This window comes from Manis javanica, chromosome 7 (assembly GCF_040802235.1).
Source record: "Manis javanica isolate MJ-LG chromosome 7, MJ_LKY, whole genome shotgun sequence".
In the NCBI taxonomy this organism is placed as follows: domain Eukaryota; kingdom Metazoa; phylum Chordata; class Mammalia; order Pholidota; family Manidae; genus Manis; species Manis javanica.
Genome location: NC_133162.1, coordinates 24,954,675 through 24,974,746, shown reverse-complemented (window position 1 = coordinate 24,974,746; position 20,072 = coordinate 24,954,675). Strand labels below are relative to the sequence as shown.

General features: G+C 42.3%; 2 protein-coding genes across 14 annotated transcripts in view; one reads left to right on the top strand and one right to left on the bottom strand.

The window, feature by feature from the left end:
* Positions 1-11,230, top strand: part of CNNM2 (cyclin and CBS domain divalent metal cation transport mediator 2) — a 139,139-nt gene extending 127,909 nt beyond the window's left edge. For both annotated transcript variants that reach the window (XM_037001331.2, XM_037001330.2), the window contains one exon: positions 422-11,230. In XM_037001331.2, the coding sequence (XP_036857226.1) occupies positions 422-631 (210 nt within the window). In that variant the 3' untranslated portion in view covers positions 632-11,230. The remainder of the gene's footprint in view (positions 1-421) is intronic.
* Positions 11,231-11,746: 516 nt separating this feature from the next.
* NT5C2 (5'-nucleotidase, cytosolic II) overlaps positions 11,747-20,072 on the bottom strand; it is a 146,945-nt gene continuing 138,619 nt past the window's right edge. For all 12 annotated transcript variants that reach the window (XM_037001339.2, XM_037001340.1, XM_037001341.2 and 9 more), the window contains 10 exons: positions 19,951-20,004; positions 18,342-18,425; positions 17,313-17,354; positions 16,107-16,214; positions 15,763-15,829; positions 14,872-15,042; positions 13,440-13,491; positions 13,261-13,321; positions 12,971-13,147; positions 11,747-12,498 (listed from right to left, as the gene is read on the bottom strand). In XM_037001339.2, coding sequence (XP_036857234.1) covers positions 12,262-12,498; positions 12,971-13,147; positions 13,261-13,321; positions 13,440-13,491; positions 14,872-15,042; positions 15,763-15,829; positions 16,107-16,214; positions 17,313-17,354; positions 18,342-18,425; positions 19,951-20,004 — 1,053 coding nt within the window. In that variant the 3' untranslated portion in view covers positions 11,747-12,261. The remainder of the gene's footprint in view (positions 12,499-12,970; positions 13,148-13,260; positions 13,322-13,439; positions 13,492-14,871; positions 15,043-15,762; positions 15,830-16,106; positions 16,215-17,312; positions 17,355-18,341; positions 18,426-19,950; positions 20,005-20,072) is intronic.

Genomic DNA, 20,072 nt, shown 5'->3' with positions numbered 1-20,072 from the left:
TGACTCCAGTTGGCACCAAAGGGCTGAGGTCGGAGAGTGAGAAGACTTGTCAGGATGGGGTGGGAAGGACCCTCTGCTTATCTTCTGCCCTGGAGATAGGTTTCTTTTCTTAGTCTAGAATAAAGATGTTTTTTGGAGAACAAGCCAGCTTAAGCCATTGGAAGCCTGTCTCCATTTTTTAATCTCTCTGAAATTTTGAGACAAAATTTGGAGATGGCTTCTATCAGTAAAACTGACTTGTTCACCAGAGTCAACTGGAACTTTGAAAAGTGGCTCAGTTTGTCCTTGAGGATAATTTTCTCCTAGAGAAACTCCTAGGGGCTTTTCGGGGCATCTAATGTGTAATATGATGTCGAGACAAGAAAACCTAAGAAAATAAGCATGATCTTGGTTTGTCTTCTGTACCATCTTCTGGCCCCAGATCTCAAGACAGCAATACCAAAATGCCTTGATGGCATCCCGGATGGACAAAACTCCTCAGTCTTCAGACAGTGAAAACACTAAAATTGAATTGACTCTTACGGACCTGCACGACGGTTTGCCAGATGAGACGGCCAACCTGCTCAATGAACAGAACTGTGTGACTCACAACAAGGCCAATCACAGCCTGCACAACGAAGGCGCCATCTAGGGTGGCCCCCCGTCGGCCCTCACCCCGGCCACTCCCGAGACCCCGGGCCAGGCTGTGCTCAGCCTTGGCCTCCATCTGACCGTGAATCCCATTAGTGTGAGCTTGTGTGCCACGCTGCATCCTGCAACATCCTGAGACCAAAGACTTTGTCCCCTTCCTGGAAACAGCAGAGAAGGACAGTGAGGGTAGGAATGGAGACTGGAGATAGGGAATCGACAGCTAGGGTGTGGCACTTGAGATTCTGGAGGCAAACTTCTGCCCTAATAGAATCATGTTTATTTTTTCAGTTGTACCTTTTAGCATTACTCATGCTCCTCCTCCCTTGATTTGCATGAAGTTGAAAATTGTTGCAATTTATTTTTTTTCAAGAGATAATGTTTTCGAAAAGTGTCTTTTAAAACAGTCTTAAAACAGCAGAGTTTTAAGTTGTCCTGTCTGAACTCTGCTGTGCCCCCCTGATGTGACCCTAATAGGCTGGATTTGCCCCTCCAGTGACCTTCCCCGGGGGGCCCCCTTCCTCTGTGCCCCAGGGGGTGTCACTGTTGAACTTGAAGGATGAATGAAGCAAGCCGGCTGACGCAGACCTGCGAGTCTGTGGGCACTGCGGGGTGGAGCCTGCACAGGGACCTGCAGTTGCCTCTCTGAGCTCATTGTTTTAAGTTAATGTTTAGCCGTGTCCCTTTCCCTCAGACAGGTTTAACATTTGCTTGGAATGTGATTTTTCTCCCACACTAAGGAATTCTTATCACCAAGATGAATGTTAATGACTTTTAAACCCCTGGTTTATCATTGGCAAGAGGCAAGGTGACTTCATCCCGACATTCCTTCAGCCTGGGACTCTGGTGCAGCCAGGCCTCTCCCCTGCCCCAGCGCCCCAGCTTACGGAGCGCTGTCACCCACCTCCCCATCCTTGTTCTTGTTAACCCAAGATGCTGCTACACAAATGCCAAATGGAAATCTTCCACGGGGCTTTTGAGTAAACACGTGGTGTGGAGGTCAGGCCCCTCCCCTGCCCACCGAGCCATAAGTAGCTGTCAGAGGAGCCAGTCCTTCCAGCTGTGCTCTGTGCTCCACCAAGAAGGCATGTCTAGACCCATGTGTTTGAAGGAGGTAACTCTGGGACTGGCAGCCCCTGCCTCTTCTTCCAGGGGGCCAGTTCTGTCCCTCTTCTCCTGTCCTTGGGTCTGTGAGACCCAGCAGTGGCTGTATCCCCACTCGAGGACCTCTGCCTCCCGCCTCAGATGCGGCTCAAGCCAGAGGCTGCCTGTACAGCCAGGGTCAGCTTGGCCCCAAACAGGGATTCAGAAACCAAATGTGTGTTGTGGCCATTTAATGTGTGTCTGTCTTATTTTAATACCAGTTTCATCACATGTAGTGAAATTAATGTCAGGAGGTATTTCTTGAGTGAGTGAACTCTTAACTATCTTATCTGTGTGCTAAGTGTCAGCCCAAGGGGTCTGTGCATTCTGTTAGCAACATTTGTACCCTGAAATGAATTCATACCGCAGTTTTCATATAGAATTGTTGGTCCACGTTGCAACCTGCCACTAGCCAAGAAGATATTCTCTCTATTGGGTCTCACTGAATGAAGGGAAGCCTTGGGCCAAACCACGGCTTTCTTCTCCCTCATCAAGGTAGTACAGTGCATGCCAGGCTGGGTGCTGTAGCTGGGGAGTAACAGCAGCAGTCTGGCCTTGCCCCCAGGGAGCAGTCTGAAGGCTCTGGTGTCACCTGCGTGCTCAGCACAGTATTTCCTCTGGGTCGTCGGTCCTGGAGTGTCTTCCTCTGAAGGTGCCATACCCCTCAGTGAGGGAAGTCCTGGCCTCACCTGGTAGATGGTCACAGGGGTGCCCCCTAAGGGGGCTGAGGGGCCTGCTGCCATGGGTTGAAGCCCCCCACTGTGGTGCATGGTGTTAGTGGGACCCTGCACTGTGAGTATTCCCTTTTATTTAACAGATCCATTCAAGTTAAAAGGTCTTTTTCTTAAGATGCATCTACCTGGGCACAACCCCTGTGTGATGGGAACTAGGACTGTGTGGAGGGTGTGCCCCATAACAGAGTGAATCCCTGGGCCTTGCAGGGGGAGAGGCTTCTCCCCCAACCACCATGGCCCGATGGCACTTGCCTTCCCTGGTGGAGCCTGGCCTGCCAAGCTGTGGCTGCTCTGGCCTGCGGGACCTTGGCCCTGTCGGCCTTTCCAGCTGACCTCTTCTCCACATACAGTCCTCCCCCTGTGCCCTGCTACTGGCAGGAGCCTCTGCAATGAGAGTTAGTGTGTTGGATCTTTTTCACAGCACCACCGTCCTTTATGAATCCTAAAGCTCTGTGGGAGTGGAGAGAGTGTTCAGCTCCTGGCTCCTTGGCTTCAGGGAGAAACAGTTAACTGCTCAATACTTAACCTATTCAGTGTGGTGGCTTTTTGAAAAGTCCTTTTTCTAAAGATGCTGGCAGGCTGGCTTTGTGGTGGGGCTCGAAGAAGATGAAATTCTAGCCTCCCAAGTTTGTATTTATTTTCTACAAGTCATTCTTTACCTTTGGTTAGTCATACTATTTTATAACAACAGGGAATCCAAAAATAACGTCTGGTCCCTGAAGGAATGAGGGCTAAATTTGGCTGTAGTTACATCTGTCAGGGAAGCTCAAGACTTCAAATAACCTTCAACCTCTGAACAATCAGATTCTCCTTCCAGGCCACACTTTCCCGCTGGAAACTAAACTTCAGGCTGTTGAAGGAGAAATGCCGGCTTACTGCTTCTCTGGGGCAGCAGCAGAATGATTTTGGCTACAGTTTATGTCTATAAAGTAAATGGAAGTCAGGCAGAGAAAGACCATGAAATAGCCGAGATATTGATGTGCATTAGCCAATTCTTAGCACTATAGGTGGACTGTCCTCTCTGCTTTGCAAGCGAGTGGGGGAGTCGGCTGTGGGGCAGATGTAGGTCCTGGGGTCCTGAATTCTGCAGGAACCCCCATTGTCAGACTCAGAGCCTCACTGTCCTCAGAGTGGCCTCTGAGGCTGCTTCAGTGAGCCCAGCTCTGGGGGACCAGACAGGGCCTCCTCCTGCCCTTAAGCAACCACTCTGGCATCCCAAAGGTTCCACCTAGAACTGGATCTCCAGTATCCAGATGTTCCCGGGACAGTCTGCTTTCTCTTTATAAATGACAGGGGCTTTTCCCCTACTGCTTGACAAGGTCTCTTTCTCTCTGTTCCATGTTCACTAGGCAAGTCCAAAATCATATATTTAAACTCTTAGGGAAACAGGTTCCAAAGATTCGTACATGGGTTTTGGGCTAATCAACTAGCTTAAACCTTGGTTCTCACAAAATCTGAAAAATCTGAATTTGAATGGACAGCCCATTTAACTCTGTTCTTCCCTTCCTCCCCACCTCACTTCCAGAAGAGGACTCAGTGGCCATGCTGACATGGTTGACTTCCCCAAATGGGAGGTAGTAGGGCATCTTGCCATTTTGTAAATGTTATTTCAAGGAACTTTTGTGGAAATGTTGAATGTAGAACTTCACTCTGACATGGAACATTTAACTGTGAATCTATTTACCTGTGCTGCCCCAGTACCATATGACTAAAGGACCAGCTTCTCCAAATCTAGGAAAATAGTGGTAGATACAAGTAGAATTGTTTTCCCTAGGAAATGAAGCAGTAGGAATTTGGGCTAAGCACAGGCCATGAACTTCTGCCCTCAAATTCTCTGGTTGAGGAGCAGATCTAGGCCCTGACTGATTGAGCTTTGTCCTAGCTGGTCAGAAACAAAACCATAACTCAATCCTATCATCTTCTGGAAGCCAGCCAAGGCTTTGTGGCCATCTTTGCCTTTCCTGGGCCGGGGACCAAGAGGCTTCTGGTGTTCCCCAGCAGTGGTCCTAGGCATAGGGCTCACCTGGGTTGGCACAGGAAGGCGCCTGCATTGTTGCCTAGGATTCTAAGCAAGCAGTTGCCAGGGAGAGTTTGCTTGGTGCACATGACCCAACCCGAGCTCCCTGATGGCATGGGCAGTGGGAAAAACTTCCCTCTCAGCTTTGATCCCAGAAAGATTTTTCTTGCAGGATGTTAAGGAAAACTCCCAGGCTGAGCTGCCAGTTTAGGGTGTGGAAGCTTCTGAGGTACCAGTGCTCACTTTCTAACTGGGGACACAGGCTCTTGCCCTGGGTCTGGCTTTGTTCCACTCTGGACTCCCGCCTAGTGGTGCTTCTGTCTGGCAAGGTTATCTGGGTGAGTTGTAGGTTAACTCAGAATTAGGAGGGATTTAGAGAGTTCAATATGAAAGCAATTTGGGGATTCAGTAACTTTTCCAATGTAAATTTATCAATGAGCAACCTACTCAGTGGATTTTTATACCTCAGGGCCATTTGCAGATCTTTATCGTTTCATACTTTTTTGTATTCAAGTAGGCCGATAGGAGAGGGAGTGAAGAATTCTCACATGAGGTCCATTTGCCTCCTTTTGCAGGTGCGTAGTGCACCCGTGAGCTTGCTGGGATCACTGTCCCTCAAGGCTGACGGTGGCCTTCATTCTCGAGCAGTCGCAGGCTTTCTGCTGCAGTGAGTGCTTACTCACTGGCTTTTCTTCAGTCTGCTTCTCCCCTGTTGGGAGAACCTGGAGTCACTGGTCAGCCCTGAGGACAGGAGGAGGAGATGGCAATTCATAGCAACGTAGAGCCTGGAGCAGCTTTCCTCCTACCACCTTGGGCCAAGGACCTTTTTTTGTGCTGCTTAGACTTTTGTCGGTGGCTCAGCTCAAGTTAGATCTCTTTGTGTATGTGCTGGAGTTGCTGACATCATCTCACTGGAATTGTCTTAAGTATCTTTTGATGGGAAATACCAGGCTGTACTTGAAGCAACATGAAAAGGTTCTAGCAGTTTGTATGCTAAGGTTTATATATACACATCCAACACATACTATAAAAAGGACTTGAGTACGTTTTTGTGCTGTAATACTGGGTATTAAACACGAACAAATTGGAAGAATGGGAGTGTTGTCTTGCCTCCCTTGGTATCTTCTGGTATGTGCTCACATCTGACTAAATAGATTCACTTGGGAATTGATTCTTTTGGGGCCAGAATTCTCTTCAGCCTCACCCCAGAGAGAACTATCAAATGAACTTGGTGGGGCTTGGGTGTCTGCCCTTTTTGTTGGAGGCCCAGGCTCACTGGGTATAAACAAATGGTCATAGGTTCCCAGAGTAGAAGGGACTGGGGAGGAACAAGGTCCCAGGACTGTCAATTCCGAGTCCCAAGCCTAGCTTCTGAGTCATTACTTCCTACATCTGAAGTCTACTGTGAAGGTAGAGTGTATCGGTCCCTTGACATTCTGTTCCTGGAGTCCTTTAAGTCCACAAATGTATATGCTTTATTTTATATTATTTATTATGTACATACGCCTCTACTGTTAGTACATTGTCTATGACTAAGACAAGATCTGTTCTGGCGCCCCTTATCTATGGAGCCTAGGGTTCTGTTGTCCCTTGAAGTGGGTGAGAAGGCAGTTTTGTTTTTGTCTTAAACAGGTTGCTGCTCTTATGTCGGCCCTAGCATCCCCCTCCCTTTTATTGGACCCGCCTCTACTCCCTGGGACCAGTGTTTGGAAGAGGATGGAGGCAGGTCTCCTGCTTTGTGGCAGGGCCTCTCAAGTACCTCCGTGAAATACTTTAGAGGTGGTTTCGTAGTGAATTACTGGGTGTATTCTCTGTATAATGGTATAGCACAGCTGTGAGACCAGAGCCTCCCTCCCTCCCAAACCAGGTCAGCAGCGTGGCCCCACAATAGCGATGGCCTCTAATTCCCACCTGGATTGCAGAATCCGTCTCTCTGGATCATGGAAGCCACCTGCCTATCTGGGCTTCTAATATGCCTTTCCTTAGTTCTGAGGCCCAGTGCCAACATTGCCTTGGCCCTCAAGATCCTGCTTTGTGTCTGATTTTCATCTGTCTTAGCCTTTACTCACTGTATCATAGTGTACATTTCATGCTTTTCAGTAGTTTTCTGAACACAGTATTCAGAGCTGTGTACATAAACCTAAATAAGCACAAATGACATGTGTAAGTTTCATGAGCTGTCATAATGAATTTTATAATTCAAATGATGATGTAGATTTGCAATCTTTCCTATTTATTTTGTACCAATTTATTTGTAAATCTTGTGATTGTTTTAAAAGGTTTTTGTTCATTTCTATTCTATTTAGATAAACGATTTTCTGTTCACCCTTCTAACAGATGTGTGTTCCCTCTTTCCCCTATGCAACACCAACTTCGGTCCCCTGCCTACTTCCATGGCTTTACTGGTGGGAAATCTGGGACTGTCAGCATGGCAGTAAGCAGGGTGTCTCCTTTGACATGCATGCACCACACAGTCTTACATTGAGAGAGACGTGGGTGCTCACACTGTGCCTCCAGCTTACAGCCTGGTACAGCCAATTCCAGGGGCATGCTCTCCTCTGCAAGGATCGTGGTCTGTGCCCCATGAGTTCATTCTCAGTAAGGAAATGTACTACCACTGAATTGCCCCCAGACATTTGCTGCTCAGTCATGTGTACACAGGTCAGCTGGCCAAATGTCTTTTTTCCTAGGCAAGACCAAAGGCTTCATTCAAGCCTCTCAGTTGGCTCTTGAAGATGAAAATGGCTCTGCAGATCCTCTGCTATTTGAAGCTGAGGAGAAAGGTTGCAGCAGAGACAGTTCACCTTTAAGTTAAAAATACCAGGCATGAGTGGTGAGTCATGTTCAGATGCTCTTCAGGATTCAGTGGGTATCGCATTCCTGATCAGCGTGAGGTCCATGTCCTCTTCTATCACCACTTCAAGTCTTCTGTTCCTTCTTGCCTATCCCACTCCTACAGGACCAGACCCTGCAGCATTTCAGTTGAGGTCCACAGCCCCTCTGTGAGCCATTCCTAGACCACATCTTTTTGGAATCGTTTTTCTCCTCCACTCTTATATCTCTATTTTATATTCCAAGGAGGATCATGCTCTGAGAATTGAGCATCTTGATTTCTGGTCCCTTATTTTCCGTTATTTTGTTTAACTATGTTGTTTGTGGCTTGTTTTACTTACACTTGTCCTGTGGATGGAAACATTTCTGTGAAGACTAAGATTGGCTTTGAGACATTGTCTGACCTGGCCACCACTCCCACCTTCCCAATCAATACTCCCAACTTCTTGAAAGTAGGACACAGTAGATCTGTATTCCAGCAAAATGTTACCTTCTTGAGAGCCTAGCTGGTTTCCTTAGAAGCAAAGCAGAAAGCAGCAAGCGAGGATGGGGAAGGGACACTCTCCAGCACATCATTTCCCCTGCTGCTTTGCCTAGTTTTTCCTGCTTCCCTCACTTTGTCTAGATAAGCCCTGAGCTCAACTCAGGAAATAGAGGTTTTTCTCCTGCTCAGATGAGATTTACCTAAGTTTTTCCTCTGCATCAGTGGGGTGCCCACGCTCATTTCTAAGCCTTACGAGGTCTGGGGTTTCTATTTCCTGTAAGAAATTGTCTCCCAGTGCCTCTTCTCAACTCAGCAATTCTGAGGATACAGATAGTGATCAGTCTTGTAGAGAAACTGAATGACCTTCCATAGCCTGGAGTTTATTTCTGAACTTTATACTTTTTGAAGGTAGTTTAACAAAGAGATAAGCCAAAAGGTTGGATTATACTGGATGGCTTATAAACTCTTCTCCTTTCTTCGTATGATTCATTATCCTTCCAAGGTCCTCACATCTGTGCTCTTCGGTAAGTCCCAGAACAAGGGAATTATTGTGAGCCATCTCCTCTGGTAGATAGTTTTAAGGCCTAAGCATGCAAGAGGAAATCAGTTGCCAGAATTGTTGTCAAAGTGCTTTTCCAGCTAAGGTATTAGTGACTGTGAGGTACTCCAACAGTAGGCTAAGACATGACTGAGCAAGCTTCCCTACCACAATTCTGCTACATTGACTTGAGGGTATAGGTCCAAAAATGAAGTTGATTTCAAAATACCCATACCCACAAGGCAAAGATTACTTCTGGTGAGAACCCTCTCTCTAAAAAGACTGGCTATTTAATAAACATTTTTCAGTGTTGGGAAGGTTTGCTTGGCAAATCCTCTAAAGTATCTCAGGGCCTTGTGAGACTTGGACTCCTGCTTTCATAAGAAGAACGTGCACTTAGCATGTTGAGTTCCAATCAGTGTGGTGAGGTTTATCTTGGCTCAGATGCTTCATCCTCGACTACAGCCCTGGCCAGACTGGCTTTGGGAAGAGCTCAGTGGGAGAGAAGAGCATCTGGGAACGTATTTGTACCTAACTTGATTGATGAAGCAATTTGATTCACCTTTTTTCCAGTAATACAATGGAGAAAAGATTTATCTTATTTTGTGGGAAGAAACACAAAAAGACCAGACTAAAAAACTGGTCATTTTGTTTTAAATTGGAAAATATAGAATACTTACACTTGCAGGACCAGAGTCAGCAAGCTTGAGACAAAATGTGTTCATTTGGGAGTCCTGTTTTGTGTTAAAGCTCTTCAGAGGAACTTAACTGTACTTATATATTTCAAACTATATCCCTTTGTTGGAACAAGTCAGATCATTGTAGCCTTGGGATGAAGACACTGGGTCAGAGGATGGAAAAATGGCTGAGATCGCCAGGTTACATAGAAAAGCTGGTTTGTTCATTTTGTAAACCACTGCATTCTTTTAGATGACTTGCTTTCTGCTGTTCCTACATACTCAGCAGTGAGAGCAGTTGGAGCCCCTTTCCACTGTTAGTGGAGGTACAGGATGGGATGGCGTGGGTCACCAGAAGCCGCCTGGTTGCCGTGTGTTTGCATGTCCTCCCAGCTCTTTGGTGGTAGTGTACCACTTTTCCTTTATTTTCAAGGCTACTTAGGTAGAAATTTCATTCTAGGGCCTCACAAAGTTGTGTATGGTTTGACATTGTTCCCTTTGAGGAAAAACTTTAAGAGTTCTTTGCTCTGTAGTTAACCAATAAAGAATGTCATGAGATAAACTACTAAACCAAGTGAGGAATCAGGCCGCTAACTGTGTGGCTAGATCATAGCTACCATTTTTCCCACCATCAAAGAAAGGTTAAATAGTTTCCATAACATGGAATGTGGACAAGGCTCCTACCATTAAAGCAGATTTAGATATGCAGTTGTTTGTCTCAAGCTATTTGCAGTGAATAAACAGGGTATTTTTAAATGCTCCTGCAGCCTTGCAAAAATTGCAGGACTTTAAGGTTATTGACAAAATATTTTTTAAGTAAATAAATCTGATTTTAGAAATAACTAAACATGGACAAAGCACTTTCAAATCTGACATGTCACAAGTGGCTTTTTTAAGTGGCTGCTTAAAAAAAAATACTAATGTGACTAAAGGACTTGTAGCACAAAGTCATTCTAGTCTTATTAAGAACCACTTCTTAAAGTACCTTAGGGTAGCTTGAAGGGCTTGCTTTCTCAATGTTAGTCTCAGTACAGTATGATTATAATGGGAGAAGATCTTCAAAGAGCCATCTTCTCAGTCTAATGCCTCAGGTTAAAAAAATAAATTGCACATTTAAGTTCAACTTCCTTAAGTAATGGCAGCAGAGAAAAACTCATGTTTTAACAAGCCCAAATACAGGTGCCCTAAGTGCCTACCCATGGACTACTTACTCCCCAGAACACTTCTAACGGGAGCAATATTCAGAGGCAACGCTCGGCTCTGGGTCTTAGGCTCTTATGGAATCCTTACTTATCCTAATTGCATGCTTTTCTCAGTCTTTGGACTCACTGCAGGAGAGAGAAATGGCTAGAAAATTCTTACGTAGTAAGACCTTACATAGATAACACAATACTAAAGTGTGCTGAATTTAAGTAGTCATGTTGGTCCTTGCTCTACAAAGGAAAATATATAAAGTATGATTATAGTAAGTTAGTTCTGTAGTTACAGTAAGTCACTTAGAAATTATTAGGCTTTGAGAAAATTTAAGACGGTGAAACCGGGCTTCATCTCCACCTTGAATTCGAGAACAATACCTGGGGTGACCACAAACACACACTCTAAATTTTAGAACAGGGATAGTATCTAATTGCTATTTGCAATAGCATTCCTAATCTGATACTTAGAAGTAGCATATATTTCTGGTACACTAGTTCAAATGTGTGTTTCTTGATGTGACTATTAGAAAGCCATATATAGTGGAAGTGGCAAGGTAATATGGCTAAGTTACTGAGCTGTGTACCTTACCTATTAAAAAAAAAAACCTCACCTCAGTCTATACCAAAAACATTCCTATGAAAAAGAGTCCTATTTAACTGTTACAAATTTAACCATTAACCATGCCAGACTCTATTTCTTTTAAGAGAAGAGAATGCCAATTGATGTCCCTAAGCCAAACCTAAACCTACCTGAATACCAACAGTCATTACTGATGTGCTATAGGAAGGGGCAAAGTCTGTATTGAAATATACTTTATTAAATTCAAGAGCAGCTAATCTACCCACCCATGTGGACTAATGCCAGTAAGAGTGGAAGAAACTCTGAAGGTTAAAATAAGAGTACATACCACTGTGAAAATGTACAACTTTCACTGTACTGGTGAGGCAGTTAGTACTACCCTAGAGAACAGTAATGATCCGTACTTGTTCAAAACAAGTGATTTCGATTCTGAAGTGAATGTATTCACACTGATTGATTGTGCCCCCTGGATTAGTAAGGTTCTGGCTTACAAAGTTCTCTTCCTGTCCTCTAATGCTCAACTTTGAAATACGGCAATAAACTTAAGAGGATGAAGCAGGCTGCATTAGGGGGCATGAGCTATGCTAATGAGGTCCCCCAGTTATGCTGTCATAGGAAAAGGAGGAAGCTCCTTTTCTTTGGTGAAGGGATGGGGGCTTATTCCTTTATCTTCTTTCAGCTAAATTCTTTCTATAGACTTATCCCAGATGAGAAAAAGACAGTGTTTTTGGATAACAAGCATTTTTGCTATCAATCAAAAAAATGTAGAAATGAAGACTTTTGTCTCAAAGTGAAATTGGTGCAATCCGTTCCAGACCAGCCCTAGAAGTGTTCTATGAAACACTTCTGCAAAGCCACTGTCAGACAGCAGTCTTAAAAGGCTTGCAAAAGGAACCTTGACTTTAACAGAAGACTACATTTGATAATGCAAACAATGTATTTCTCCACTGATATACAATACTATGTAATGCACTGAAAAAGACAGATTTTGGAGTAAGAGCACAGTTTGTAACATGAACAGCCTTTTTGGATCACCTCTTCCCATCCTCCTCCTTGCTCCAATCTGAGACTCTCCACTACCCTGTGTGTATCCAATACACTAAGATTAACTGATGATGAAATAAGACAAGAAAAAACAGTGTCACAAGCCACAATGGAGCCATCAGCATGCAGTTCAGCCTGGCTTTATCCTTTCTTCCAGTACAGACTCCATTACAATTTTGAACCATCTGCAAAGAGGGCAGACACACAGAACTAAAATAAGTGTCTCCCTATGACTACAATATTTTAAAGTCTTCAGAAACTTTCCAGATGTGCCTTTGATGGAGGTCCCCACCACCCTCCCCAACTGGAACCCAAACAGGAACATCCTTTGCTCCTGTGAGTCCTGCCAGAACTTGTTTAATGGATGCTTAGAGTTTTCGTTTTCCTCCTTATTCTTCCTCTTCCTCCTCCTCCTCATCATCGTCTTCGTCATGGCAGTGTGTGATTTCCTGGGGCGCCAGTGGGAAGAGGTTGGGGGGTTTAATCTCACTAATCGACCGTGTCAACTGATGCCGCTTGTAGTCTGTATCTTTGAAATCCACTGACGTGCGGTTCCGGGTGGCAAGGGGAGACTCCATCTCATTGATATCTACATGTGTGTGTTCCACTGTGGATTCATGAGGCATCTACAACGAAGGCACAGGTTCAGAAAGGAGGCTGAGCAAATTTGCTGTTTCCCCAATCCTAACCCTTCTCTGTTAGGTGGCCATGCAGAGGGATGTCTATCATGGGCCACAGGTCAAGTGAATTTAGGTACTAAAGTATCTTCCTAAAACTACCTAAAGCTGTCTATCTCCTTCTCTCCTCCCCAACCCTCAAAATTGCCCAGATCATTTACTATAGCTTGAAATTGAGTAAGATGGCAGAGAAGAGATTATTTCTCATTTCAGAGTAAAGTTACACTTTTTAACATTGCATCTTGATCATACTTCTAAAGGACTCCTTTTTTGTGCAACCATGTAACCTGCCCATGGGCTTTTGCACATTAGAAAGAAATGATCCAAACTCTTTTGTGTGATCCCACAAAGCTGGCTGTAGATCTTGGCCTTAAAAGTTTATCTTTACTATAAGTAGTACTTTAAGGCTGTATTAACTCACCAAGACATGGGCAGCTCTGAAGAGATAGCTGAATGGGTAATACAGCAGATTGATAAAAGACGCTGCATAGAGATCAGCATATCGCATCACTTGGCTGGCAAAGAGGGTCTGCCGGGAGCCACTACGGAACAGGCTTCCCATCATCCCATAGCACATGTCCATGTCATGAGTTACTTTCTAAAACAAAGAACAAGATTGAATCTCTCAGCTCGTTCAATAAATATTTATTAAACACTGGCTATATGCCAGTCACTGTACAAAATCATAAACTTTGTTTTCCTTTAAGATACCTTAATACGTCTCTGGATGGAACTAATGTCTGGGCGTTCATTGCTACTGCTGTCAAGGTGCCTGGAGACAAAAGAAAAACCCAGTAAAATTTCTGGAAAGGACACCTCTTACTATCTAGGTAACTCCCAAAGAGGTAAATGGTTTTTAGGGAAGAAACCTTCAGAATTAGTAAACTTACTTGTAGAGTTCAGCCAAGAAAATATCCAAGCTCTGAAGCTCCTCGAAAAGTGCTAGTTAAGGTTTGGAAGGAAAAGGAAAATGTTTTAAATAAAAAAATCCAGTTTTTAACTGCTGAGGAAACTAGATTAAAAGGTTGCAGATACAACTGAAAAGTAAAGCTACAGGCAAGTGTATAAAATGACTTCCTTCTCCCCCTTCAGGAAAACCCACTCATACCTTGCTTGGTATCTGGCAGCAGATGAATACCACACTCCTCTTTAACTGCCTTTCTTCCTACTTTAACCACTGATTACAATTCTCTTTTCCAACTGGCTGCTGATTTTGAGCTTACAAAGTACCATCTCAGATGTGTCAGAAAACCAAGTGTTAACAGTTCCATTTTCAGATGAAAGTGAGAATTAGGTGACTTGTCCAGGAAAGAGACCCAAATCAACTAAAGTTATAAAATTCCACATGTGTAAAATTCAAAATGTAGACAAACGGCTAGCCAGGAAACTCCAGCAGCTGCTGCATGCTTTCTGTGTATTCTAGCCCTTCTCAACCTGGGCTCCCAAGAGAAGCCCTCATGCATATCCACCATACAGAGTACATTTTCTTTATCTACTGTCTTTGGGAGAAATGAGTCATTCAAATCATTTCTCTGTTCTGTGGTCTAGATGACGAGGTTTGCAATCCTTGGTTGAGAAGGGTTGTTACTTCTGTCCTTATAAACATATGACTTTATCTCGGTTAAGTCTCTTCAGCTTTATGAGACAGGTATTACTATCCTCATTCTGACATTTGAGGAAATCAAGGTACACACAGTGTCTCAGTAACCTGCCTCAGGACATGAAGATCCTAAGTGGCAGGGCCGGGGTAACTACTAAGGCAGCTGTATCGGGAGACAGGGCCTTTCACCACACTGAGTGGGGCTAGCGAGGACCAGGTGGAGAGCCACAGCTGAATTCAGTGCACACAGTGTGGATCAGTTCACAGAATGCAGTTTGGCCTCATGCTCTACTTCTCAGAAGAGCAAGTAAAAATCACTAGGACGTGATTAGTACTCAGAGCCTACAAGGCCCCCAGATCACAGACATGGGCTGGTGGCAAGGAGGCAGGAACTAGCAGGCATGGTTGCGCCACTACAGGACTACAGAGTTCAGTTCAGTTGCTGCTGTTACGTGAGGACAGTAACATTCTGTACTTAACCTTGAAGGGATTCAAGAAGGCAGCTGAACAAGATAACCTTTCATATTTCCTCAAATTCTGGAGTTCTGTGAAAATATCTGGCTATATGGGAAGAAGGAATCCAATTATCATTCTGTCTTAACCACCTCTGCTCTGCTGCATGCAAAGTAACAGTTTTTCAAAGAGGACTGATTCACAGCTGGCCATTTAAATATAACCTAGCTATGTCAAAGATTTATAAAGTAAGAGTCATGACTCCTTACAACTCTTATCCGTCCAGACATGCAGCTCCTGTGCAAGTTCAGGAATCACCAAGAAAGTTCGCCACCCTTGCCGTTTCTTTGATTTTAAAATGTCTCCAAAAATGTGGTCTCCAATATACAAAATGTCCTTGCCCTTGGCTCCCAACAGATCACAGATTGTATCCGATGAACCTAAGACAACAGAATGAACAGTGAGAAAACAAAGATGTCCCCAGGTTAAAAACCAGCATTCCAAGTACCATAACCATTAAGCACTATGCTAATTTTATTCTTATAATTGTGCAAATAACAGACTAGAAAAGGGGCTCAGCTTTCTTAAAAGAAGACAAGCGCCATCATCCTTTCTTCGTGATTCTTTTTACTGCCTCTAAGACAAGGCCTTCGTGTCCACTGTACTGACCAGAGCTCTCGATCACCAAATCCAAGAGCAACAAAACTACAGGTCTCAGTTGTAGTGAATATAACCTCTAGAAGCCCAGCTGTCATTCCTCATCTCAGATCTGCTGTTAAGCCGGCTTTGTTCAGCTGTTTCTCACTCCAGTGAAATATCCATCTGTGTCCATAGCTTCTTGGAAAACCCCTTGAGGAACCTGTAAGAGCCACCCCAGATGATTCCAGGACACAGAAACAGCCTCCAATAAGTAAAAGAAGGATGGCGGGAAATGGTCCTTTTAGTGAAAATCAAAGATTCATTAGGACATACTAACGACTTCTTACGGCCATTCTCTTTGACTCCTATTGCATTAATGGATGACTGAAGTTTTTACCTTATGGAAACAATATCTTTAGAATGACTACAGATATACGTGGCGCTATGCTGGGAGGACACCAAAGCTTTCACAGTAAAGTCTGAGCAAAGACTTACACTAAATAAGGAAGTCTGTGACTCACCACCTGAGTAGACAATGCCATACTGTAAAGGGCCTGTGTAGGTACCAATCTTCAACTTGCCAGTTTTCTATGAGAAGAAAATACAGACCTTGTAATACTTTATCATTCTATCACAATCTCCACCCAAAATGCTACCTGGCTAGACAGCCAAATGAATGGCACTTTTGTATTACATTGATTTATTTGTCTATGTCTACTAAGACCAAAACTCTTAATTTCAAGAGAGAGATATGATTAATAATAAATAATAAATAAAAATGCCTGTTTCCTTAGAGAGAATGGGAGTGGAAAAGCACAAATATGAAGGACTATGTGCTAGCAGACAAGTCATCCTCTTGACTTACAGTATCCACCTGACGCAGTACTGTGCCTTCTCCAAAAAAGAGCGGTTTCCGTGCATCTACCAAGATCAGGTCAAAATAGGACTGCCATGGTCGATGGGAGCTCCCAGGCTGATGAAGGAGAAAGGGCAAAAACTGAAACATTCCTAACCTTAAGACACTAATACTTACTCAATCTCACTCAGATGCAAGGAATGTAGAAATACTAAGTTTAGAACCAGAAGATCCCACTATTTTATCAAAAACATATTGTGTTTTATTATAAGCTACATCCTTTTGTTACCAGGCAGGGTGAAAATGTAAAATCTCTATATTTTAAGTCACTGCATCTACTACTTTTATTTCTTGGCAATTTAATATATGAAAGAAAGTGGGCTCACACTCTGAAATGGACTAAAACAGGCACAAAGGGGCCAAGGAGAAATACAAACCAGTACTCAAGAGACAGATTAACAGGCAAACTGCATCAGAACTATCATTAGCAAATGTTATTGGTTATGTTCTCAGGATAATGGCTGTAGGTGCACCCTCACCTTGAGCTCACATCGCAGCCTAACCACAGCACTAAGGTAGAAGTTATGCCCATTAGCATTATTTCCATCATGAAATGGAACCATGGCATTAACTTTTAAGGCCAAGCTGAAGAGCACTGCATACAGAGCTTTCAGGCGATATCAAAACAGGGATTTACTGATATTTTTCAAAGAAGCCTAGGACTAAAATCCCACAAGTGTGCAACGATGTTGCAGTGAGTGTTGCTTAAATCTAACTGCAGCCAAACTGCAGGAATGAGGACTTCTCTGCTAAATATCAAGGTTAACTGTTCTCCTGGCACAAACCTCAGCAATAGCTAAAAGCAGAATCTAGAAGTTGTCAAGAATATACACATTTTCTCTGTTTCTGAATCAGGTATCTTCCTCAACCTGAAAATTCCTTCTTTTATCACAGAAATTTAATGACTCTGCATAGCACTTCTTGGGCATGAAATTATTCTGATCCCATCCTACTAAATACCACATAAGTATCTCTCTTTTATTTCTAATAAGTCTTCAAATTACTAGTGACTTTAAATTATACTAGCTCCCGCATTACTTCTAATGTTAATGAAGATTTATGGATAAGTCCTGACCAATTCCTTACCCTCAATATTCCAGGATAATTAAATGCATTCATTATTACTAAAGCAATGGTCTAAGTTACATATAGTACCTTGGGTCCATGTGGGAAATCAAACAGGTAAGTCATAATTTTCTGGAAAAAAAATCCAACATAAGGTCCATATATTACTTCTACAAAAGATACATTAACACCTAAAAATGACACATAAACTCTTTGTAAGATATGTCTTTTTCAATATAGGATTCATCACATCTTGTTTTCTCTAAAGTTTATGAAATTATGGCAGTGGAAGCCAGAAATTAATGCTTCACCATAACATACAAAAGCTGACATGCTCAAGAGGACACAGGGTTCTCCTAGGAGCTGTTTTTGTACAGATCCATCTATATATTCCTAACCAATTCTGCTAGTGGACTGGAGCACATATTTGGAGGTAAGGGGTACATCTGAGTGAGGGCATAGAGAAAACTAATGACTCATGTGGAAATAACACACCTTGGCCTATTACTGTTCCTAGACGAAGCAAACCAATGAACCACTGGTTTTGTAAGGTTACTTACTCCAAATCACCAAATTTCTAAATCAAGATTTTACATAAAGAGGACTCAGAAGCACTGAGATGCTTGCTAGTACTATAAACTTGTATCTGTCTTAGCAAAAGTAAGATGAGGTTAAGGAGTTAAACTAGCTTTTCTATATGTTTTAATCATGGCAAAAAATCTTTAACAGGGTAAATTTTGATAGTTAAGAGTCAAAACATATTGCTGATGGCTTCCAATGGCAAAAAGGGCATGTACACATGCAATAAAGGGTGTGACTTTTCATTTATATAAAGGATCTGAAGAAGAGACATGGAAGCCATTTTTATCACCACAAATGATTTAAACAACCCACAAACCAAAACCTTCAAGTAGTCAATTGTAATCAGGGAAAATATTTAGAAAAATTTGAGAACCACTCTACTGTAGCCCTTATGCTACGGATTTTGCTTTTTTCACTCTGCTTTCAAAATGAAATGGCAAAAAAATACCCTATTAAATATCCATCCTTCTCATTTTCTTTGTAGTTCTTTAGGCCAAAATAATTCCTCTGTATAAATAATGAACATTAAGGACTTACATCTGTATATTTATAGTCACTGTTGGTGGCAAGAAATACTTTCCCTACTTCCTTCATCCGGCTCAAAAGCAAAGGCAGTTTTCCCTGAAATATAATGATGATGAGAAAACACTAAGATACAAATATATATTCATTTACACTGTGGTATAGTCATATACTGAATTTCTGTCCATTGGAATAGGAATAGGGGATGTCCTTTAAGGGTTGGTTGGTACTACAAATTTGCATTTAAAAGACCACATTTTTGCTATGCATGAATTAAGCATTAACATGTCATATATATTGTGTATATAATATGTACATTTATAAATAGTGATACATATACACGATTATAAGTACATTAAAAACATCTTTACCTTCCTCATGCCTGCCTCAGGGAAGAGTTGCAATTATGTTACAGTTTCTTAAACTATGTGAATTAGGTGTGTTAGTGATCAGGAGAAGCTGATTTTAAAAATGACCAGCAAAATACTCCAGGTAGTGCACTAGATACAGCTTCATTGTGCATTCTTTCATTTTATGTGACACCTTCCAGAATGAAATGTGTGCAGGATGCAACCTAGAAATGCCCAGACCTATCGGCAACTATATGCGAAAATTTTAATTTCTGATATGACCAGGAGGAAAAATGGTCTTTCCTTTTCTCACAGTAAATAGGTTCCTTCATTCAAATTCTCCTGAACCCCTCAGTATTTTTTCTTGAAACAAGTGTGGAGGTGGAAGTGGAGAGGAAGCAGGAGGTACAGAGACTGAGAACCATAAGTACTCTGAGGAAATACTGTATTCTACTACCAAGAAAAGGAAGGAGTCTCTCATCTTAGGGCTGTGTGTATATATGTTTACTTTTTATTTTGAAATAATTTCAGACTCTTAGAAAAGTTGTGAAAATAATACAGAGGGTTCCCATGCAGTCTTTATTCAGCTTCTCTTAATATAAACATCTTTCGTAATCACAATACAATTATTGAAACTAAGAAATTAATACTAGCACAATGTTACTAAATTACAGATTTAAAAAAATTTATTAGGTTTTCCACTATTTTAAAACTTTCCTCATTATCCTTTTTTGATAGACAATTCAAATAATAGTCATATATATATATATATTCTTTAGATGATCTAGTGCTGGGGTTATGACCTGAGTTACATTTAGGTGTGACTTTTGACTTTACAACTTATTAACTGTATGAACTTGGGCAAGTTATTTAATCCCTCTACTTCCAGTTTCTTCATCTATAAAGCAGAGGTAACAATTCCTAAACTCAGGGTTATATGGAAGATTAAGTTATGCATGTAAGATTAATAATGGTGTAATCACTTAGCAGACTGAGGTGCACACAGTAATCACTCTAGCTGCTATTATTACAATCAGAGCTAAAAGGACAAATGAATACTACTGACTGGAGCTTTTTGCCTACCAACAAACAGACAAAAAACTTAGTAAAACCTATGCTCTGGCTGAAAACTGTTGGTGATTATACATGGCATATATTATGCCAAACCAAAGAAATATATTCGCTGCCCATTCATTATAAATAGGTTTGTTATTCATTTCTGTAATAGGTAAAATACACTATCGTGTAGATCTATTTTCTCCTTTATTACTTACATCTTTGACTACATACTTCTCAAGATTTTCAACTGTCTTTTCCTTAAGAGAGCCCTGGTGGAACAAAAAAGGAAATACAAAAAAAGAACACAATCAATTTTTAACAGTTTATAAGAACAACT